Source organism: Harpegnathos saltator, unplaced genomic scaffold (assembly GCF_003227715.2).
Source record: "Harpegnathos saltator strain DR-91 unplaced genomic scaffold, Hsal_v8.6 scaffold103, whole genome shotgun sequence".
Lineage (NCBI taxonomy): Eukaryota > Metazoa > Arthropoda > Insecta > Hymenoptera > Formicidae > Harpegnathos > Harpegnathos saltator.
The window spans coordinates 472,288-496,771 of record NW_020229877.1 but is presented as its reverse complement, the minus strand read 5'-3'; the positions used below and the strand labels follow the sequence as shown (position 1 = coordinate 496,771).

Sequence of the window (24,484 nt, the reverse complement as noted above, 5' to 3'; positions counted from 1 at the left end):
CAGGTCGACTCGATTCAACCGCCGGCGGACTTTGACAACGCGAAGATAACAAGCGCGACGGGGCGGGGCGGGGCGGGGGCGTGAACGAAGCGTGCTCGGCGGAACGGCGATCGCGGTCGCGGTCGCACTGTCAACGGAAGGTGAGAGATCCGTGAAATCGCCTACCGGAAGCGGAACCGCGGCCGCAGCCGCTGTCGGCGCGGCGACGAAGTCGTCGTGAAATCGTACGACATCGCGGGAACGTGTCGTGCTGCCGGGGAGTATTTTCGTCGCGGCGATGCTCCCGCAGAAGTGGATTAGGTAACAATGACCGGTGGTCGGGATGCAACAACGCAGCGGCGACGAGAGAGGACGCGGGGTTGCGTCGCGACGCGGAACGTCGCCGCGCAGCCTCGCCGCGCCACTCGGCGCGCGGCGGCGGTGTTTTTGCTCTCGTCCCCGTCCGCTCTCGCACTTCCGCTCGCAAATCCTGGCGGACCGCCGCATTTGGAGCTCTTGGCAGCAGCTCAGAAGACGTCCGCGATGAAATATCTAGCACGAGTGACTTTGATCTTCCGCGACGCGCGCGCGTGCGTTGCGCTCACGCCCGCGTCAGCTCGCTCGCGAATGCTCGCACATAATCCCGCTCTGGGAACCAGGAAGTCCCACCAGTCGCGGTCGAATAAGATGTCTCGATACCGGGTGTCGACTGCCGAAATTTCGCGACGAAATTCCCGGCCGCGGCCGGCCGGCGAAGCTTCGACTGTCACCTGTGAACAGATGCGGAGCACAATCGGCGTTTTTTTTTTTTCCGATCGAGGCAAGGACGAGAAATTGCAGCCCGAAAAAAGAAAGGTATTTCCACGGCCCTTTAGACCTCCGCGAATGTCAGGCGCTTTTATGTGACCGTACCTACCAAGTCGAGATGCGTTCGAGAAAGTATCGTACCTCCTCCCTTCGGACGGAGCCGCCGCATAACCTCGCCGATGCTTTCTCCGTCGAGCGAAAATCCAGCGAGAACGCGTGCGAGAGGATTAATTGATTCGCCTCGAGATCGGACACCCGATATAAGCGAGGACACGCACGCGCGCGCGCGCGCGCGACAGCTGCGTCCATATGGGAGGCGCGCGGCGAAATTCGCGCTGACCCTCTTCCTCGCATTCTCACGTGGGCCGGTAGGGTGAATCACCCTCGCTGAAATTCTAAAAGCGCCTGTTTCCCAAAAGTCTATTATGGAGCACTTAGAATCATGCGCAGCGCGGTATTTCTGCCGTCAGCAGGCGGGCTTGCGTTCGCTCGCTGCAGTGACCGTTGGCGCACCCGGTGCACGTTGCTTGGCAAGCAAGCTACCTAAAAGTGCCGCGGCCATGATTTACCGATTTGTTGATGTTCGATGGTTCGCCTCTCCCTCTCCCGCGCTCGGTCTGTCTCCGTCTGTCTCCGCGAAAAATCGACCGGCCCAGAGAGAGAGAGAGGACGAGAGCGGAGCGCATCGGTAAATTTTGCAGCCGATGGATATAATTTACGGATTTCCCATTTTTTTCATCGTCCGGCACAAAATATTCGCTGGCACGTTGAAGCCTAACGAGTGAATTCGCCTCCCCAAAGCGTTTTTTTCATTTCGCATTCGAGCAATTTCGACGGATAAACGACGATATATATTTTCGAGAGGATTTTGGGAGATGCGATTTTTTTCGTCCCTTTCCATCTCGCGCGCGCGCCTTTGACATTTTGCTCTTTTTCGAGGGAGATGGCCGGTTGGCGAAGATTCACGCCGCGCCGCCTCAACTTTCACCGCGAGGGCAGAAACACGAGCTCTTTTCTGAAACTCTTCCGCAAATGTTGGCCGACCTTTCCTCTCTCGCGGTAAGAGCCGCGCGCGCGCGCGCGCGCGAGCGCGAACGCGCAACGGCCGGGCAATTCCGGGCGCGAAACGTGCGGCGGCACTTAGCCACGAGGCGTTTATCCTCTTTTTCAGCGACGCAATTCGTTCTCTTGTAACGCGCGCTCAATTGCCAGATCGTTAGGTCGTAACGAGTAAGAGGCAAAGGGGGAGAGGAAGAGGGAGGAACAGCGGGAAATGGCATCGGGCAATCTCGGATTCGCGCGCGTTGCGAATTAAAAGCAAATCCGTCGTCGTCGTCGTCGTCGTCGTCGTCGTCGCCGTCGCCGTTGCATCACCTCATCATCCTCGCCGCCGTCGTCGGCGCATGAGGGGCTCCTCTCTCGCGCTCGACAAACCTAATTTGTCGGCCGCGAGCCGCTTTTACTCGGCACGTGTCGTAAAAATTTCGACGTAACGTCCCTCGGCGAGGCGACGCGACGCGACTGCCGAGAGAGCGAGTTATTTCGCACTCGTGTGCCATCCCGCAACGGGAGAGAAAAGCGACGGAAGACGGAGGAGCGGGCTCGCTTTTGACGACGAGAAAATGAGATCGCGCTGCCGGCGACAAAAGTGCCGGCAGCTCGCTCGCGTGAGCTCGAGACACCACCTCGGCACTCGCGGTCGCCGTAGAGGAAGCCGGCCCAGTCAGCGGGTCGCGGGCTCGGCGATTCGCGAGTGGCCATAATTACACTCGCGAACATCCCCCCTCCTCCTCCCGTTCGTGTCGCTCTCGGCTTAGTCGTAGGAAGATAACCGAAATACCGACATTTTCCTGCCGGGTTGCAAGCGCGAACGCAAATTCAACTCTCCGTCTTAACCGCGGAGGAATTGAACGACAAGAATTAAACGTCGGCGTCTCATCAGCCCGTTGAGGGCAAAACGTAAGCGGGAGGGGGGAGGGGGGGAACGGCGGGCCTTTGACGCGAGTATTAATTAGAAATCTCCCGAGCAGGGAACAACTCGGCCGACGATGTATTATATCATCATCCGCGACGACGGAAGGATAATTTCGACGCGCGCGTCCCTTCGAGAGTGGAAATTGCTCTCGCCTCGACGTAGCCGCGTTTCTCGAGAATACTTTTGGGAAATACTCTCTCTCTCTCTCTCTCTCTCTCTCTCTCTCTCTCTCTCAATACCCTTCAGGCCAACCACTTTCCAAAAAGCTTCGGAATATTTCTCAAATTTCTCAATTTTCAAAACTTAGCAAATACTTAGCGAATAATGATAATCACAATTCGCGAGGAGACGCGGTGGAGAGCGTCGCGTCGAAGCAAGAATCAAATCAATTCCCGACGGCCGAGAGAGGGGAAAAAAGAGAGCCTCCCTCTCTCTCCCTCTCTGTCGCGCCTGGTGACGAAGCAGCTCGGTGACTGCGATTCACTGAAGGCAGAATCGCGTCGCTCGTTCTTCCTGTTAGCGCACTTCGCGCACAACGTAATCCGCGATAGCTAGCTGCAGTCTGCAGCCGGTAACGGTACACCCGCCGCGAATATTCCTCGAACGGAGCCGGTGTCGGATGCACGTGCATTAGCGGGCATCGGGTCCCTTCGTCTTCGCGATGTAACACTATATTCCTCCTCCTCGTCGTCGTCGTCGTCGTCGTCCTCGTCGCTCGCGCGCGCGCGCGCGCGCGCGGACTTGGCACGTCGACTCGCATCGCACAGTGGTTGTTCGTCGTCGTGCTGCTCGCTCGCGAGTTAACGAGACGAATGTCTCTCGATAGAGGCAGCCGCAATTATTTTCAGCCATCGTGGATCGCCACGTGGAACGCGAGCCACGTGTCGTGGCTACGCTATCGCTATCGCGTATCTCTGGCTTTTTTTTTATTCCTCGGGGAAAGAGGGCGGCAGAGACGCGAGCGCAAGATCGGAGCGGAAAAATCGTTACCGTCGGAATGCAATTAAAATTGTCCCACACCGCACCGCACGCCGATAATCTCCCTCTCTTCCCCCCCCCCCCGCACTCCCACCCGTCGATCAATAGCGTTGATCAAGGAGCGACGTCGCGCGCTCTACACTTAAATTAGCGGATGTTACGGGCGGGAGAGAGAATCGTCGTGTCCGTCGAATTCCACAGAAACTATTAATTACGTCGTCCGATAGCCGTCACGGACACATCGATTCGCCGCTTGCTTCTTTTGTGCAGCTCGACGAAAGTTATCTCGTCGAGGCGGACGTTATAACGTATCCTCCTATGAAACGCTATTAAAACTCCGCTCCGGATAGAACGGTGTCCGCGCGTAACGGCTGTCGGCCAGATAGTAGACGTAGATCCAATTCGCGACTTCGCCGAAGGGCGGGATATTTATTATCGAGCGTCGCTCGCGGGTGAAAATCATCGAGCGTCGCCGACGCGGTGGTCATGCGACAACAACGACGGCCGTTCATGTCGCATCGACGCGACGCTAGCAATCTGCTTTACACCGCGTAAAGCCCCGAGAATTATTAAATTCCCCCGCTCGGCAATCGGATTTCGTCGTCGCCGTCCATTTGTACGCGATAACTTATGAATGAGCCGTAAAGCCGGGAATGTCGAGAACGGCCGAGAGCGCGGGCCTTCGCGCCGAAATCCCGCGGAGGAACCTCGCAGTCGACCTCGCCGTCGACTCGCCCTCCCTTCGCCGCCGCCACTACCCTCGGTTAAAAGACGCGATTTTAACGGGCTTGAAATATTTCATACGGCAGCTCCGCCGCCGCCGCCGCCGCCGCCCCCGCACGAGGCCACGAGGAACTCATTCGACCGGACCGAAAAGCGATGACGAAAAATGAAATGATCGGCTTACGCGAGAGCGGAATACCTTTGACCCCGCTGAGCGCGGTACGTTTTTTGCGGATTAATCCCGGGGAGGCTGTGCGACCGTATTTTTTTCTTTTTGCACTCGTACGTGCCCGGCGCGAGAGGGACTGTGCAATAAAAAACGAGAGGGTAAGAGAAAGAGAGAAAGAGGGAGCGCGTCGGGAGAACACGCAGGCTTTGTCAAATGTAATATTTTTTTAATATTACCGCGTAATATCCGAGGCTTCTTCGCGCTGGCGCGCGACGGATTATCGCGACAAAGAGAGAAGGAGAAAGAAGGAGAGAAAGAGAGGACGAGCGGACAAACTTCGTCACGTCCTCGCTCGCGAACGTGCGTTTCGCTTTCCCGTTTTCGGGTTCGTTATCGCGTGTGCTCCTGATACGCTAACAATGTACGCCGGTGTAACACAGACCGGGTTTTTGTTTCGTTCGTAGGGTATTACATTTATACTCGATTTATCGGTCTCCCTCCCTCTCTCTCTCTCTCTCTCTCTCTCTCTCTCTCTCTCTCTCTCTCTCTCGCAGTAAAGCACAGACGCGCAACGAGCATAACGGATTTTAACACCGGCACACCGCCGCAACGGGACCAGCTAGGAGACCAACACACAAATGCGTGCTTGTTGCCGTAATTTCGTCGCGCGATATCCGGGAATCAGACGCGTCGTCATCGTCATCGTCATCGTCATCGTCGTCACCAGCGGTCGTAGCGACGCCAACGGGGACGACTCTCTCGAATTTATAGGCGGCCATACAAACGGAGGATACATCGAAACGCGCCAACTCGGCACGAATGGATCCCCGACGCTGCTTCCATTTCGTTTATTAAAATCCCCGCGCTGTGTCGCGAATGCGTGACACTCGCGGTTTCACTGTTCGAAGAACGCGGCCAGAGGGAAGAAGAAAGAGAGAGAGAGAGAGAGAGAGAGAGGGAGGGAGGGAGGGAGGAAGGGGGGGGAACGCGGGAGGGATGAACGTGCCCTTAATGTACATTTTGTGCATGAGCGCGGATCGCGTCATAAAACGCGGAACGTTAAAAAACGCCCTACGGCTTTCGCTCTCTCCGTCACAAAGGGAACGACGATATCGCCCTTCTCTCCTCTCTCCTCGCGCACGCCTCTCTCTTCCAACCCTCTCACCTGCTCTCACCGCGTATCCTCCCCTCTTTTGCGCATTTATCCGCATCGCGGCTCCCTTTTTCATCCTAACCCCGCTCCTCCTCCCCCGCTCCGCTGTGCCTCGATCGGATCGAAACGAGAGGCACCTGCGATCGCGCGCGCATCAAGAAAACGCGCGAATTATGGAAATTATAGTGCCAGGGATTACCGATGGGCTCGACGGGTGGCTTTCTTTCCGAGGCGCGGTGTTTCTCCGGGGGAGAAAAAGAGAGGAGGGAGACGCCGACGAAAAATCGATTCTCCGAAGGGTTTCCGCTAGCTCATCAGTCCCCCCCCCATCCCCCGAGCGAGCGGAATAATCGAAAACGATTTGGGAGAGGTTCTAATTATTCCTAGGGAAGAATCAAATAATCGGCTGGTCGATGCGGTTACGCGTTATCATTGCCGCAACGTTGCCTTGCGGATCGCGTCAATTTTCCTCCGCCGTGTCCGAAGCGACCTGCGTCAGTGATTGAAAAAACGAGCGTACGGCGCAACGATTCGCGGTAGCGAGTCTCGTGACGAGATATCGGCGGACGCGTCGTCGCAACGACGATATCGCGAGAGTCGTGCGTAAACAGACGCGCACGTCGCGCGCAGAATGCACCTGCACACAGCTCGGCCGGTATTTCTGGTCGCGCATTACGACGCCACCCGCTCCGGACACTTCACGCGCCGCTGAAACAAACGACGTTATATTTACCGCTTCCTCGTGCCCGAGCCGGGACGGAGCTTCGCTCGGCTCCTCCTCGTTCTGGGTCAAAAGTCCCGCCAGCCACCGCGACGAGGGAGGAAGCCAAGGGGAACGAGAGCCGCCGCCGCCGTCGCCGCCGCCGCCGCCGTGAGAACGAATTTCTCGCGCGGTGGGAACTACCTCTTCGCGTTCCGCGGCGCACAAGTAATTCCCAATTTTCGCGGTTACCTCGACCTCCCCGCAGCTCAAGCGGAAACGAGCTAGAACGATCGGAGCGCGTCGGAGTGCTCGCGAGCAGTCTCGAGCGAATTGGAAACAAAGTCCACGCGGCGAGAGTGCGGGCGAGCGATAAGGAGAGGGGATACGTCGTAATCGGCGATTACTTTGGTCCGATAAATTGCGCGGCAATGACTAAGCATCGACTGCGTCGACCGATTGGGGATCACTACTCGTCATTGTACATGAGCGAGGGGTGATCAATTTTGATAATATTGGAGGCATCGCTCCTCTGTCGTATCATTAGATTCGATAGCGCTCGATAATCCTCTCATACGATAACCCATAAATGCCCAAGGAACAGCCGGGACTCTTCACACGAGCGACGACAACGATGAAGCTTTACGCGTAATTACGCTGAGTGCTAAGGACGCGTGATGTACGCGAGGACGAAGGACACACGTCACTTGAGTCCCTCCGACCAGTCTGAGAAAGGAGCGAGTGGAAAAAGGTCGGACGGTGACAACGTCGTACAATGTAATATCGCGCTCGGAAAACGATAAATGCTCGGCCTCGATGGTCATTATTTCCGGCCGGATGTGCCACTCACGAGACGAAAACCGCCTTTCGCCCGATGAGCCGGAACGAAGAACGATCGACCTCCTCCTCCTCCTCCTCCTCCTCCTCTCTCTCTCTCTCTCTCTCTCTCTCTCTCTCTCTCTCTCTCTCTCTTCCGCTCTTCCGTGCCTGCCTGCCTGCCTCGGTGACTTTCAACTTTACCTTGGATGAGCGCGACCCCGATCGCTCGTCGGTGAATCGACGCTTTTAGAAGCGGCGGATGGCGCGATGAATCGACGCGCGTCGAGAGGGCGGGACGTTTGAATAAAATATCGAAATCGCGCTCACGGCACCTCTCGGTGCCTCTCCACGGCACCGCGCTAATTCCGCACTGTCGAGGCTCGGACGTGCCCCGCGACGCGATCCTCGAGACGCGCGGACGGCATGCTTTCACCTCGGTGTGGCGCGTCGACGACGTCGACGATAATGCCCCTCAACTTGTTCCCCGTCATTGACGAAACTTGCGACTTGCGGAGCAACGAGAGACAGAGAACGCGGTCCGTTTGCAAGCGTTTTTTCCACTTGCTGTTTGATGCAGTTATTGTCCAGCTGAAATGACCCGAAGAATCGAACAAACCCCGCCTGTCGTCGAAATTCAAGCTTCGTTTCCTATTGTTCGACTGCCTGGACTTCCTTTTCCCCGATTTTCCAACAAACCTCAACTGTGTATAGCTCTGTCTATTTTTTTGTTTCACGTTCCACGGAAAACAATACTGCAACAATAGAAAATAGACCTTTGGTCCGTTAACAACATGTCGAGAGCTACTTCGTAGCTGCTGACCGAGGCTCGAGGTGCGCAGCAACAATGTCGCGAGACAGGTTCTCGCAGGACGATTCGCGCTTTCTCCTTCTCGCTCCAACGCGCAGAACGCAGAGAACGTTTCCTCGCCTGCTCGTCGACGTCTCGCGGCCTCTCTCGCGAGGAGGTCGCGAGACGTCGTGATGCGCGACGGATGAGTGCGGCGCGCGTTCCTCCGCGTTCCGCGGAAAATCTATTTCGGACTCGGTCGGGCGGCCGCGCATCGCGCATCGCTGAACGTAATTACCGGCTGAATCATGCGGCGAACGGCCGCTAGAGGAGGCTCCTCCAGCAGAGGCCGCGATAGCACTCCGGAGCCTCCGACTCGAGAGCTCGCGCGACTCGCGACTCGAGAACCCGTGAGTCATTGCGCCGTTGACAGAGTCCGGCGGTTATAAATTCGTCTCCTCCTCGTACGGAGCGGTGTACGGAGCGAGCTGCTCTCTCGCATCCTCTTCGAGATCTAACGAAAGCACGCGTCAGGGTTAAGCGGGCGGTTTTACGAGAGCGCTCGACGAGTCGAGCGGTCGGCGAAGCCGGCGTGCAGCGCGTCAGCGGAGGCGACATGAGCGCGCACGGATGAATTCTTGAGTCAGTAATTAAGCGCAAAAGTGCGACGCCTGACAGGTGGGCCGCGTAATTGCCACGTGCGCGCTTGTACACGATAAACTTGTACGACGACGCTTCGCTTCGGAACGCTGGACGGTGCGACAGGCGATAATCGCCAGGGAGTTAATCATCTCGCGGAGTTAATCATCCAACTCCGCTCACGTGTACCATAAAATGGCGACGACGACGACGACGAAGTCGTCAGCTCACCCCGAAGAAGTTAGCCCCTTCTTTCGCGGCAAAAAGCGATCGGGACCTGTCGTGAAACTTAAAACTGCCAACGTGCTAATTATCAAGCTGCTCTAGTCCCGACTTTTCCAGGCTCCAAGCGTTTGGCAGAAATTTGCAAACAATTTCGGCGGTTCTAGCTCGACTAGCGAAAGTTTCGGCTCAGATGGCGCCGCGCGATAACTCGAATCCGATCCGTCCTCCAATTTCAGCGACGTCTTTCATCCGCTGTTACGCGAGACTCGAGACTACCTTCTCTTCACTTTCCCGTCCCGAGGATCTCCTTTAGGAGATACTTATCGCCGCGTTATGCCGTCGAATTTCAATGTCGGAACGAGGTAGATATTTCACCGGCGGTATCTCGCGACAAGATAAATAATCGCAAGCGCGAGCTGTTTACGAGACGGACGAGCGCGTAGGCCCGCGCTCGCTCGCTCGGCCGATTGTGGCCGCGAGATTTATGCGCGGTGAGTCCTCATCGTCGGCAATGAAAATCAGATTTGTAACTGCGAAAGCTTCCGTGACAGGCGCCCGTACGAGCCGCGGGCCCGTCGCGCGCAATATTCCAGCCATCGTCGCGGTCGTCCCGATAACGTTAAGCACGCGGGCGACCTCATCGTCGCGGCGCGTACGTCGCGCCGTCTCGTATGCGCTATCGCGAAAGCTGCATAATGTATGAGAGGAGATATTATCGCCGCGTGTGCGAGCCTCACGCATGCCGACGTACGTACCACGTGTCGGTTCCACGCGACACCGACGAAAGCCGATAATAGCTCTGCCGCCGCACGCGCGCGCTAATTATATATCTTTTTATTTATTTATTATCTAACTCATTCAACGGCGAGATGTCGCTCTTTAGTGCGCGCGAGATAACGATCGATAAAATCGAGCACGCCAAGGTGGAAGGTAGGAAAGAAGATGAATGGCGAGAAGGAGAATATCGCCGTCGTCGCGTTGTCGGACAACGTTCGTGCTGATTTCACCTGCTCGCGCAGGTCTCTCTCGCGATGTGGAAGTTTGATCCGACGAGGAGTAACGATCGCGGTGATGCGGTGTTACCTCGTTGTTCGGGCCACGTTGGAAAATCAGGTGCACGCGCGACTCTCCCGCGAGATTGCCAAGAGACGACTCGAGACGTTCGGCGAACAAACAGATCTCTCTCTCTCTCTCTCTCTCTCTCTCGCGCTTCATACCGGCGGACGCTAAGCGATCCGACGCTCTCGAAATAAACACGGACATTAATATCGATGGGTGAATACTTTCGCGGGGATATGTTCCGCGAAACTCGCGGCCAGAAGGAGAACAAGCGACTCGAGGTTCCGCGGCGCGTTCTCCCCCTTCTCTCTCTTTCTATTCTCCGGCCGACAATAAATTTGCCGATAAAAGGTTTATAAGACGCCACGAATCCCGATTCGCAAGGATATTCGCTCGAACGCGAGGGAGGGAGGGAGGGAAAAAAGAAAGAAAGAAAGCGAAACCGGCGCGCTCGCGCGGATTTATCGCGCGTGGGTGGTCGCGAGCGCCCGCGGATTTTTTGGTACGCGCGCGCCGTCGAATTTCCCGAGGTTGAAGGCGAGAGAGCCCCAGGCGGTATACCACAGCGTATAGTGTACCGGACGTTTCTTTCCCCTCCCCTCCTCCACCTCCCTCTCTCTCTCTCTCTCTCTCGCGGAGAAAAACGTTCGACGATGGCCGACAGCGAACCGACAACAACGGCTCGGCCGCCCAGACCGGAGGCGAATTTATCGAGTACAATTTTCCACGCTTGCTCGCTCGCACGCTCGCTCGCTCGCTCGCTCGCTCGCTCGTCGTACACGTAGATACGCGGCGATCTCGCCGCGTCCGTACGTTCTCGCTAGGCATTACGGATGCGTGAGAGCCGCGTGGGTGACCTCCCACGCGCCCGGGCCAACTGCTCCGTTTGAATATTTATCCGTCTGTCGCGAAGCTTGCGAGAGCCGACTCGGTAACGACACCGTCGTCGTCGTCGCCGTCGTCGTCGTTGGAGGAGTTCGGCTCCGGAAAAAGCGATACGTGCCTCGAAAACTGGTCGCGTTCGTCGCCGGTAACCGATAAGCCTTTTAAACGCGGCTGAAAAAGTGCCCTTGGCTCTCTCTCTCTCTCTCACTCTTTCTCTGGCGGTCTCTGGTGTGGTCCACCGCAGCCACCGTCCACTTTGGGCGCTAGCGCTCGGATACGACGGTCGAACGCTGCATATATTCCCGATGATTATGGGGCGGGGGAGGGGGAGGGGGGAGCGGGGCGGAGCATCGATACCGTCGCTCGCGCTTGAAAACAAGCCAACTAAAAGGAGAGATACCCCCATGGACGAGGAGTAGGGACACGTCGTGCCGTGCACCGAGATGCAGCCGCATTTTTCGCTCGCCGTAAAAGCGGCTCTCGCGCGCGGCCCGATAGCGGCGAAGATGCCCCGCCGCTCCGTCCTGTAATCGCGGCCGCATCGCGCGATGCGTATTTTCGTCCGGCATTTTTACTGCGGCGGCAATTGCGAGATCCGCGGTCTCGGTTCCCCTCAGTCGCGTCTAGCGAGAGAGCCACCGCCCGCTAAATGTCGTCCATATCGTCTCGTCGCGTAGAAATGAACCCGGGCTCTCTCGCGTGCCGCCCTCGCGAGATCCCCGAAATGACTCGACACACTGGAGATGAGATGAGTGTGCGACTGTCCTGCGTGCTTCTCTCTTTGTCTACTAGGAGCTGTAAGCCCGACGATGACGGCGGGAAAGGAGGATTTACTCCGACGCTGAGCGCAGCGAGCGAACTGACGATTGCTCAGCATTACGGGGGCAGCAAGGGGGGAGGGGGGGCTGGCTGGTTGTAGCCCGTCGATTAAACGAATTTCCTCCCCCCTCCCCTTTTCGCCGACCGCTTTATAGACAGGATTACACTTGGTGGGTGTAGCGGGACCGGCTCACCATTAGTCAACGGTGACTGTCGCGCGGCGCAGCTGAGTCTCTAAACGCGGCCGGATTACGCAACGAATCCGGCCTGTGCAGGCGCATCTCATTATCCCTATTAAGTATTACGGCGATCGTAATACAATAGCGCGCACCATAATGCCGAGTTACGAGGAGGTATATCGCGCGGCCGCGGCCAGCTCCTCCTCGGAGCAAATGGCGATATCACAAAGCGCCGACACGGAGGTTACACAATTCGCCAACTCGAGCAAGTCGCCGCGATGAATGGGGAATTCGATTATGTGCGCGCGCGCCCCTAAGAAGCTTCGTCGTCCCGCATCTCCCTCGATTTCACTTCCCGCTAATGGCTTAATTGCCGTCTCTCGTCGATCGGTTTTTCTCCGGCTCTTCTCCGCTCGCGCGCGATAAATCAACGTCATCGAGAGGCTTCCGAGATTCTTCCCGTCGCGCATCGCGGAAGCCTTCACAATTCGATCTCGCGCGGTCCCCGACACGAATTCACTACGATTTCGGATCTTAGGGAGACACTATCAGACCTTAACCGTTTGAGTCCCAAGCAGCGCGATCGCGCTGTTCAGATTTTATGTCGAGAAAACCCAGTACATTTCGATCATTGTGGACAACTCTGACGGTGCGTTACCGATTGTCGAAGTCGCGCGCTCAGATTTACTGAAGCAAGTATATCACACCGATCCTTTTAATGTAAATAGTACATTTTATAATAGGTAGAATAATACTATAATAATGCAATAATACATTACAAAATAAAAATTTTTATTTCATTGTTATCTTCTCAATAATTTTTATCGAACAAAACTTGAAATATTTATAAATTTACAGTACGCATATGTAATAATACAGATGTATTTTATAAAATAACGAATTACAAATTAACAATATTTTTGTGTTATGAACAAATAATTTAAATGGAGAGTAACAATTATAATTTGTGACATCGGTGTTTATCAAAACATGTTGGATGGATTCCTTTTGCTTCGTTGCTCCGTTGCTTCGTCTAATCATTTTGAAACACACAATTATTAACAATGAGAAACACTTACGCAAGAATACGTCCGATCGCTTTGCAAACTACAATAAATGTGACAGAGCGATGAGAAAAAGACGAGAATCGCGTTACCTAACAAATACAAGAAGCGGTATTGGTCCGATTGGGATTCATCGATGTAAAATAAACAAAGCGCTATCGCGCTGCTTGGGTCTTTTCATACTCATTTATAGAAAGCGCGGTTGCGCTGTTTGGGATTCTTCGACAGTGTTTTTTCAATACCCCCTGGGACTCAAACGGTTAAAACATCGAGACGACACACATTGTGTCCTGACGATTTTCATAAATCTCTAGGACTCTGCGCCAAAGCACACGCGAGTGCCGCTTCGGGGAAGCGAGTCCCGTCGGAACAGACATCGCAGAGTCTCAGCACTCAGTTCTAGGACGAAGGGCAAGGCTCAGCCTTCTCCCGACGGTGGATCGTGCCTGGATACGCGCGTATACCTGACCGCCCTGAGGTACCGAGGTACTGCGGCCTAACCCGCGCACCGTGCAGCTGCGCCACGCAATCGGCCGGACTCGCGGCGGGGTCGTTACTCGTCATTACAGAGTTACACGCTCGAATGGCCGACGTTACAAATTACAGAGACGGAGCCAACCTGCTTCTTCCCTCCTCCGCTCTCCCTCTCGTCCGTCTCGCTAACTCGTGCCGCTCGCGGATAAGCGACGGCCGCAGCAGTCGTCTCTCCTCCGCTCGTCGCCGGAATCGCGAGCGCATTGTTATCGAGATTATCCGCATCCGCGGCGACGCGCCAAATTAAGCGGAACGCTCTCTCGTGACGCTCGACGGCCCTCGAGTTCATCCTTCTCGCGCTCTGTGCTCTTCCTGCCTCTCTCTCTCTCTCTCTCTCTCTCTCTCTCTCTCTCTCTCTCTCTCTCTCTCTCTCTCTGTCCCCCGTGCCCCGTGAAAAGGGACCGTCGAGTTGACGTTCCGCGATATTGTTACACTCGGTCTCTTTGTAGAACGTCGGGTACGGATAATTGCGATAACAATGCAACGCGAATGTAACGCGAGACGCTGTGCGGTTACGGCGCGAAGGTTTCGTCATGGCGATCCGGTGTTTAACCTGCTCGGGCCGATGAATTTAGTCTCAAGTCGGGAGAAAATAATTCGATCTCCGGCCGACACGAAGCACGACGTCCGGTATTTCAGCGGCTGACGCGGTGCAGACGAGTGTTGGATCTCCGGGTTGGTGACGCGTCCGAGCGCGATCTCGGTTCATTTCGCGAGTTTCAGTGGCGACTGTTTGAGCACGACGACGTCCCCGGATGGGAAGGTACTGGTGTAGTAAACGCGTGCACGCACGCGCCGATATCCCCGCGAGAGTTGCGGATCGCGCGCGTTCGAATCCGCGATCTCGTGATATCGCGCGCGTGCCGCGAATATTTTCGTCGCTCTAATCAATCCCTGATTGCTGAGCGCGCGGTGATTACCGCGTCGCCGGCTGCACTTATCAGGCGTAAATGGGAGTAAGTTTGTTATTTATCGACTGGCGATCGGCGGTTCTTAAGTTTAATTGCGTGCGCGCGTCTGCGTGTTGAGGCGCGAAGAGCTTTCTGCGGCGGACCTGTCGTTTACCGCGAGATTACTTAGGCGAAACTTTGCGTGCCATTAACGCCCGATAACGATCTCTCGCGGGACACTGCGAGCTGCGCGCGATTATATGTATCTCTCTTCGGGGTCTATTAAACTGGCTCTCTCATAGGTGCGCTACGGATACGTTACGAGTAGATACCGTAAATGATACGCGACGCGACGACGATCACAACCATTTCGCCGATAATGGTACCGTATTAACGGCCTCTCGTAATTTCTATTATTTCCTTCGGCTCGCGGTATCGCGTGTTAACTCGCACGAGCTCGGTTTCGAAAAACGAAGAAATGCCCAACTGCGAGAGCTGATTAACTGAATCTTTCGCCGCACCGCCCACCCGACTAGAAATTTTGATCAGATTAACCTAACATTGATAAGGACTTGATAGGGTGAATGAAAGGTAATCCTAAGTGCGTCAGTCCTTATAATGTCCTAACGACAAATGATTAAGAAAGACCTTTATAAGGTTATAATGATTGAGTCCACATTAGAACCTTAATGTACCAACCTAGTGTATGATATGATATAATATGGTTCAGTTGATCAGGTCCTTGTTCAGGATCTTATCTCATTGTACCTAATATGATTTGCATTATCAAGTTTTAATAAAACAATTTTTGGATGTCATTTCCAAATATAAAGATGTTTGCATTGAAAAAACACTTCAGATCAGATTGAATACATTTGTAAAATGCTATAGAAACTACCCTATTTTTAGCAGTCAATAAATAGTTGTAAAATTAACGTGACATGCAACTTTTCTCTCTAACACTACTTTATGTCTCGTCACCTTGTGATACTTTATGATCTTATGATATTCATTTTATGTTTCTTTTCCGAAACATTTTACAGGTATGCTCAAGCGATCTGAAATATTATTTCATGCAAATATCTTTTTATTTGGAAATGACATGAAAGAATTCTCAGCGTGTCATTTCTTATTTCTAATGTCGTCATCCAATATAACCGTGGTGAGTAATCAGGAACCATAATTTGGAAAAAAAAAAAACGTAATAAGGCTTCTCAATAAGGTAACTCAATAAGGATCTGACTATGAATCCTTACTAAGGTGTCCTGATATCCACGCTGCGTTACACGACTTACTAGGACCCGATAGTATTACCTTATTGGGACCTGATGTCCAAATGAGGTTAACCTGATCAGAACCATGGGATAAATTTCTAGTCGGCATCTCGCGCTCTCCAGCGCGCTATTCAATATTCCTATCCTCCTGCAAGAACGTTATCGCGACGTGCATTTCATCTCGCGGCGGATTTCACGCTTAGCAGCACGAGCTGCAACAATAATCGCTCGCGACTCGTCCTGCCAGCCAACAGCGGAAGGATCGCCTTCCGCGGTTTGCGCCGTGCGTCAAACGCCGGGCGTGTGGCCCCGCGATCCTCGGGATTTCAGGCTGGATCTGGAGGAACGAGGACGAGGGGAAACGCGCGTATCCTCGCCGAACCAGAGAGACCGGGCTTTCCGCGAGGATGAACCCATGTAACTTCATTCGGTGAACGGCGTCCCGAAGGGGACGGCTCGCCGCCGCCGCCGCCGCCGCCGCCACGGGCTCGCCGGTCCGTGTCTAATTAGTAATTACGATTCATGAGAGCCGTTGGTTAATTCCGCGCTCCTTGCCACTCGCGGCCGAAATCGCGAAGGCAAAGCTGCGAGCGCGAGCGCGAAAAGAGCTTTTAACGAAGTCCCGAACGTCAGGACTTCACGGGATTAATGCATCGATGCCGGGCTCGCGATGGATAATAATGCGAATAATCGCGGCCAGTCGCTGACTGCTCGCCTCGGCTTTAATAACGAGTTCGTTCGCGGCAACGAGCGGCGGCGAGGGAGAGAGGGGGGGGGAGAGAGAGAGAGAGAGAGAGAGAGAGAGAGCGAGAGAGAATGTATGGCGAAGAGGATCGTCTTCTCCAGGGAGGAATTATCTCGGCCCGGTTAGGTTCTCCACCCCGTTCGCGTTTCACTCAGCTTGGAAATTGCAAAGAAAGCGAACGAACGAGAGAGAGAGAGAGAGAGAGAGAGGGGGGGGAGGGGAGGGGAAGAGAGAATATTCTTTATTATATCGGGAATCATCAAAGGGATATTCGAATGTTCTCGGAGGATATTAAAACGTGCTTTTCGACGCGACGTTTGCACAAACAGGGGAGATACAACGATATCCCGCCGCCGCAACATGCAAATATATTTACCCCGTAGCTAGTGCGCCATGCAAATAAAAAGCAGGGGATGTTGATTCTGCGTGTGCTCGCTGCCGGTTGCGACAGCGCTTTCCAAACAATGGGAACGCGCCCCTCTTTGAGAATGGAAGAGTGTGCACAAAGCCGCGGAGAACAGGGGAGGCGTCGCTCTTTTCCCACGAGGGAGGGAGGGAAGGAGGGAGAGAGAGAGAGAGAGAGAGAGAGAAAGGGAGAGGAGCGGATACGGTACCGGAAACGTACGAGAGAGATTCGCGGTATATTACATTCGCGCGCTCGAGATTCGCTCGCACGAGAACCGGCTTGGCCGGAAAGCCTGAAGAATCCACGTCGAGAATACAGCCTCCTCGATCGGCCACGCGAGTGTAACCAGATCCGCGCGTGCCAATTGTTTCACCGGCCACCTCGTGACTGTTATTAAAGATCACACGGGAAGAGACGTGTGCGTGTGCGGTGTGACGGAAGTAATTCTGAGCTATCCGATATTTTCAGGCGCGGAGAAAGCTCGCCTTGATTTCCGCTAGATCGCAATCGCGGATCTCGCGGACGTTTCGCGAGCACTTCTTCGTGGAGGGTAGCAACCTCCAAAACTCTCCGTCGCACGAGGGACTTTTCCGAGAACGTTTTCCCGAAGATAATCAAGCACGTGTTGGATGATGATTGGCTCTGACCAAGGGGCGAGATGTAGACGGTGCGTTGAGAAATGTACGCTTTCGAGAGAGCGCGAGAGTTGCGACATTTTCGACGATCAAGACACGCGAGAGAGCGCGGCCGAGGGCACGTCGTGGCGCAATGCACATCGGCTTCTTAACCGTGCCACGTATGAGCGCGCGTCCATGTCGTAAAGCAAGCATCGAGGGCGTAAACGCGTCGATTTATACACCAGTCACGTGCGCCACCCACTAAACCGCTCGTTGCTTCGGGACTTAACGTTCAGCGCTCTCCGTGTCGCGGTCGACGGACGTTTGCCTACACACACGTATGCGTTTGCATACACGTATGCGTACATATACCAACACCCGAGAGCCTTTAGTTTTACTTTATTACCCCCGCGATCAGAGTGGCCGCCGCGAGTTTCGCCGCTTTATAGCGGCGACTTCGCGGCAACTTTGCAGCGCGCGAGAGCGCCGATTATTACGAGCAGCCAAGGCGCGCGCGCGCGCGCTCGATACTCCAGCAACACCTTCGCCTCTCTCTCTCTCTCTCTCTCACACGCTTCGCAGCACGCTCTACGTCTCTGTCTCAAAGTCCCTCTTCCTCTTTCCCACGAGCTGCCAATTTCTCCCGCTCCACCCTGCCGCGCTCGACGATGACGAAACGCCGCGTAACGTTATCCGCGAGCGCGAGCTCGCCGAGATACGATCTTCCGCGCAGGGGAACGCGCGTAGGAGGATCTCGACGGAACGGTCTCTGGGAACGGAGCGGAGCGCGGTCGCGCGGAGATCGTAGCGGACTATCCGGGTCGGCCGCAGGACGCGGCGGTTTTCCGTTATAGATCGGCCGAGTCCGCGAGAGCGACTACTTCCTGCTCGATTAGACGAAACTCTCGCCGCCGCCGCGGCCGGCCCGCCGAGCCTCGTAAATCTCGCGCGGCGACGACAGACGCGCGGCGACACAAACTACTGAGAACTGGTTCGATAAGGGGCAGTGATTTTAATTAAGGTCGCTCGCGCGCCGCCGATGCTTTCAGGCGTCAATCTGAGTCAACGTCGTTATCGGAGGTGGTTACGTTGGCGAGCCTTGCGCAACGAGCTCGCCATGTAAAATATACCATGGTTAACGCGCGTCTCTCTCTCTCTCTCTCTCTCTCTCTCTCTCTCTCTCTCTCTCTCTCTGTTTCCCAGCGATTGCATTAACGGCACTCCCGGCTCCTGGCGCCGCGTTATGACGCTAGAAGGGGCAGAACACGAATACAATATCTCGCGCACGAGACTTCGATCGGCCGAGATTGCGCACGCTTGTCCGCAGCTTTACGACGGTTCTTAAGTAGATTATTTTTATCACGCTCGATTCTGCCCGCGCGCGAGAGAGCACGAGGGAGAGGAAGGAAGAGGGAGGAGAGAGAGAGAGAGAGAGAGAGAGAGAGAGAGAGAGAGAGAGAGAGAGAGAGAGAGAGAGAGAGCGAGCTCTCTGCCGCTCGCTCGTAAATTGGAAGACGCGCTGTGAAGAGCGCGCTGCGCTATAAACGCGAGAGCGTCATATCGTGTCATTTCCCGGCGCGATATTTAAGGAACGGCCGGCGGCACGGCGAATCGATTCGGCATTTCCGCGATCTCCAGCGCACGGAAGGTGCGCTAAAAGTAGACCGCTGCTCCGTCCTACCCGCCCGGTATTCCCACGAGAGATAGATGTCCAAGAGAGAAACGTCGCCAGCGCTCGGGATCGCGGACTCGAGAGAGGCGAGGTGCAACCGCTGATTAAAAATACCGGACGCACGGATTCGCCGAGCCGAGCCGAGCCGAGCCGAGACGAGGCTCGGCTCGGCTCGGCTCAGCTCGGCGAGCTTTTCCCGTAACCCTTGCTTCTTACATCTCTACTTCGTGTTGCGGAATCTCTTTTGCTCGGTGCTTTTTAAATCGAGAGAGAAATTCTTAGATCTTTCAATCATGTTTCTCGTCTCTTCGTTCCCCGCTCTCCTATTTTCTTCATCGCTTTATTTCGCGACCGGCCACTCGCGTCCGCCTCTTCTTCGTCGTCAACACTTCGTCTGCTCTCTCTCTCTCTCTCTCTCTCTCTCTCTCTCTTACGCGCGTCTGGAAATGGCGGTTATTAACGATACACGTGTGCACCCAGCCGCAAGCTGACTTGAGCGGCGGTAAAGTAGCGCGAAGGGATTTACGGGTCGCGGTCGGGCCCGTCGATGTAAATGGCGTTTCGTGCCTTGTTAAACGTCGGCGACGCGATCGTCTTCGCGGCGGGAATGCCTCTTCTCGCTCGAGGGAGAGCGAGAGACCGCGGGCGCGAAAAGTCGGCCGATGTACGCGGCCAGTCGCCGCTTAACCGCGAAATTGCGTCGACGTGCGCTCGCGCGCGCGTGAGAGGGAGAGAGAGAGAGAGAGAGAGAGTTCGGTGTGTAAGTTCGGCGGTGCAAAAACGGCCCGCGATCGTTCCTGTAATATGCAGAATTTGCGGCGGCACCGCGGCAAGAAGCTAATAACTCTCATGCCGTGGTTTCCATACACGGCTCCGGCGCGGCTCGGCTCGGCTCGGCTCGGCACGGCTCGGCTCGGCTCGACGCCCGAACGGCCCGAGAGAGCAAACACCCCCTCTCGCCAAACACGCTCCTATTTTCTCCGCACGACCGCGCGATCTATAAATGAACGAGCGCGCGTTAGGCTTCGTTCCGCGCAAATTGCCGGTGTAATTCGGCCTGTTATCGAGGTCGCAAGGAGGGGCAAGCGGAATTCAATTGACGTGTTTGACCCGTTTGTGGATCCTTTCGCGTCGCGAGGATCGTCGTCGTCGGGGATCGAAACTAAAGGCGGCCTTCGCATTTTCGAGCTCCCACGCTGGGCTAGGATATCCCCCGCTTTCCCCCCCCCTCCGCATGTTGGGTATTAATTGTTATTAATATAATTACATATTACCGCGAGAGTCTGCGGCAGAGAACGCGCTTTTATCGGCGCGATTTTACCGATATCGGAGACGAGAGGGAAGGTCCGCTTGAATCGAACGACGGAGAAACGGCTGAAAGAGTCCGCCCACGTCCGACTTTTTCCACTCGGCGGTATTCAACGAGCGGATCACGCCGGTGATGAATGACGACGAGCGTCGACGTCGCTCGCGCACACCGCTCGTCGTCTGAGACCATTGTCCTGGCCGGTATATCACCACCAAGTGACATATTAGTCATCATTCACGGACAATAACGCGCCGCTGCGACGCGGATATTATCCCGACGATGAAACCGATAGAAAGTGTAACGGCCGCCTATTATTCGCGCGCGCGCGCTGGTCATTTACTATCGATCGCGCTCGTCTGGGAAGCGACGACGACGACGACGAGCGGCAACCGGGAGCGTCGTCGTCTTGCAAAACGAGCAACGGGATTTTTCTTCGAAGGACAAAGGGGTAGAAGAGGGCGCGAACCTTGGGCGAAGTTCCGCCGATTTTCCAGCGCGACAATACCGCCGGCGTGCGCTCCGCCAGCTACTACTGCTATTATTATTATTATTATCATTGCTATTATCGCTATTACAGGCCGTCACAGGCGGTGCCGACGAAAGAGCAATGAGAAAGATCTCGCCATTGTATCGACTCGATTTTCTGCCCTTCCCGAACTAATTCGCGCGGCTTTTGTTTCACTGCAGCCGGCCGGAAACATCTTTCGCGAAGCATCGATTCGACTCGAGCGGATTGTACTCGACGCGAGACGCGACGCGATCAGACGAAGCCAACGCGGCCTCGTTTTCCCCGTGCCGTCGCGTTTTGTTGCTCGACAGTAGGGATGCCGATTTTTTTTTCAAACAGATCGATTTAAAGACCGATTCGAATCACGAAGAAAGAAATCGATCTTTAAAAAATCGGTTTGCGAAGGATCGATTTCAGAAAATCGGTATGCATGTAAAGTGAACCACTCATTAAAGTATACTACCTGTCAAATTTCTACACTCTAAAGTAGACCTCGTGTAATTCATAGTCAAAGTTTAATATGAATCAAAGAAATTAAACAGATGGTACTCTTTTGATTGTGTTGTGTGTGGCCACCCACAACAAGATAGAAAAAGATCTTTTTAATTAGTTTGATTAAACATCAATCAAGGGTTTTTAAACGTTATTAAGTAAGAAATCACGTTCACTATTATACGCATATACATATGTATATAATATATATTATTATATGGAGTGGCTGTGATTGGTTCGCACGTTCCGTTCCGCTGAAAATTTTCGCCCATGGGACATCGGCCTAAAGGCAACGTAATGCCTGCATCGTGCAGCCGTTGAGTGAGTTCAAATATTACAACTAAAAAGAATAGAAAAAAAACGATATTACCAGCAGAAACTGAAAAAATCGTGTTGGCGATTTTCAGAATTTACAGGTCGATCCTTGAATCGATTCAGTTCCAGAAAATCGATTTGAAATCGGTCTTTCAGGCTCCGATTAATCGATCTTCGATTTAAAATCGGCATCCTTACTCGACAGGGCACTTTTCAGACGCGCTGGGGATTTATCGTCCACTTTCGCGGCGTAGAGGCGCGTTACCGTGCTCGCGAGAGCACCCTCCCCCCTCTCTCTCTCCCTCTTTCGTCTCGCGTGCTCTCCGCGCTCGTCGAGTGAATTGTCACATCCCAAGTTCCGCGACGTTAATTCCCGATCAAACACGTGGCTTCAGTGCCGACGTAACAACGTCGCTCGCGCCGATTTCCTCCTCACTTTACGTAAGAGTTCCGCTCTCGCGCGAGCGAGTAGCAACTGCGACTGATACATATCCATACCCACACACATACACACACACACACACACGCATATACAACGATCCGCGAGGCAATTATCACGAGAGCGCCGTAAATCAGCTTTATCAGGGGACCAGGGCGCCGAATTCAATAGCGTTCTTCAACCGCGCACGGGTCATTAAACAGTAACGTAGCGCGCTCGATCACGCGTGAGCAATCGTCCGAGCTTTCGCACTCGACGTGTCCGTTTTATGAGCCGTAGATACCTAACGGATCGATGCGCGGAGTAAATAAAAGAGCAATCGCCGTCCGACGATTTCACGTACGCAACAATGCGTCCGCACGCAGCCGGGGGGGGGGGGGTGGTCAGTCCCGTTCCCGCCGTGGCCGCGCGACACATTTCAACGATAAACCACTCTGTGGCAATTTTTGCAAGTGCCAGTTGTCGCCGAAAAAATCGGAGCGGTGCTTGACAAGCTCCTTATTAGATTCGAGTGAACATTTCAACGGCATAAGAATTTGTAAAAAAAAAAAACATCTAATTATCTTTATTATTAATTATCTAATTATTATCTTTATTTTATTCTGTTCCAACAGAAATTTCCGCGGGAAAAATGTCCACTCGACCCGTCGCTGTTTCATTTGAATAAATCTAAAAAAATTGTAAACCCATCCAATTGCATTCTGTCGATCTAATGCGCGTCTTAAAGACTTAGATATCGCAGTTTCGACACGAAGTCGCGCGCGCAACCAAAGGAACAACGGCCAGTTTTTACTGGCGATTACTCGCTAATCATTAATCAACCGCCCGGCTGCTCGTTATCGGTATAATTTCCGCGCAACAACGATCCGCGGTTAAAAGCCGCCGCTTTAGCAGGGTCGAAGCCCACGTTCGCTATTCAACGTTAGCGAGTCGCGGCGGCGATCGTTCGGCTTTAAGCGGCCTCGATCGGCCAATAGAACGATGGGAAGGAAGAGTGCCGCGATATCGGCACTCCTTTTGGCTCGAGCCCCGGAGAAAGGAGACCGAAACGAGTTTCGGGAGTGCCCTTAGGGCCTCATCCGGAATAATTGACCGGAGCTGGAAGACGCCCGCTTTCGCTCCCTCCTCGCCGCCTCCCCCTCTTTCACGGACGATAGATAACTTACTCCTCCGCTCGCGTGCGCGCCTTATCTGTCCATTTCGATGCAAAGGACATTCCCCGTCGCGCTCGACATCGCTCGATTGTGACGCGAGGACGGAGAGGAACGACAACGACGATGACGATGACAGATGCGCCGCCACGCGGTCGGAGAGTAACTCGTAACTCGTTGGAATTGTGTCTTCGTGCATGCGAGGTTCGAACGAGATTCGAAGCTGTTCGTCTGCTTCCACCGCGCGTCCGCGCGTTTCAAACTCAAAGCGACGTTTCGGCGCGGCGATATTGTTCGGCGCGAGCGTGACGCAGTCCGGCAGTCGATTTACGAGAGAACATGCCTCCATATACGCTCGTGAATTGAATCTAGTCCTGATAACTCGCGAGCGCGGCCCGCGACACCGATTATCGATCCAAGGCGATCCGCCGCCGCGCCGCGGTCGTTCGCGGCGGAATTTTACGAGTCGCGATAAGTGGCCGCACGATGCGCGTGTCCGAATGAAAATCCGCGCCTCCGCTCCGCGCGCGGACTCTCCGGGGCTATTATTTAAATTAAACTACGTTTAACCCCCGGGTTTTACGAGGACAGCTGTGTGCGCGCGCGCAAGGATATCTCTCGCTGCTCAGATCATCCTCGCCATTTCAAGCGCAGGGCGTACGACGCGGGGGTTTCAGGGTGCGGCACGTAATTTCGAAAAGGAGCACACTTCTGCCGCCACCGTCGTCGTCGCCGTCGCCCTCCGGCACCGTTTGGCCGAAACGGTCGTTCGGGCGAGATTATTCGGCGACGCCGGCGCGAAAAGGATGACCCGAGCTGATGCGCCGCAAGGCCGGGGATCTAAAATCCGCGACTTATCGCCGCCGACGAACATTCCGGCCGCGATCGGGTGAAACATATTTTTTTTTATGCACACCGCGCGACACGCGGCGTCGTATTTACGACGCTGCCGGCGATTTACCGCGCCGCTCTCTCGCCTCGATTCCGCGCGGCGCGATCGTCAACGGCCCCGATCGATCGATGCCCGAAATCGCCTCCGCCGCGCGGCGGTCTGCCCGATAGCCTTGCGATTGCTCGTAAATATCGCGGGCATTCGGCGAACTATAAAGGCGATAGCGAAACAGGGCAATCGTTTTGTGCGCGTTCGATACGGATCGGCGCGCGATCATCGC

At 54.6% G+C, this 24,484-nt stretch overlaps 1 protein-coding gene across 8 annotated transcripts in view; it reads right to left on the bottom strand.

Annotated features, from left to right (window-relative positions):
• LOC105188067 (uncharacterized) overlaps nt 1–24,484 on the bottom strand; it is a 245,184-nt gene that overhangs the window by 148,097 nt on the left and 72,603 nt on the right. For 2 of the 8 annotated variants that reach the window (XM_011149312.2, XM_011149313.3), the window contains exon 1: nt 166–284. The exons of 3 other annotated variants lie outside the window; for them this stretch is intronic. In XM_011149312.2, the coding sequence (XP_011147614.1) occupies nt 166–233 (68 nt within the window). In that variant the 5' untranslated portion in view covers nt 234–284. Of the gene's footprint in view, nt 1–165; nt 289–24,484 lie in introns of those variants that run through there. 3 more of the 8 variants (XM_011149319.2, XM_011149320.2, XM_011149316.2) reach the window with 3 other exon arrangements.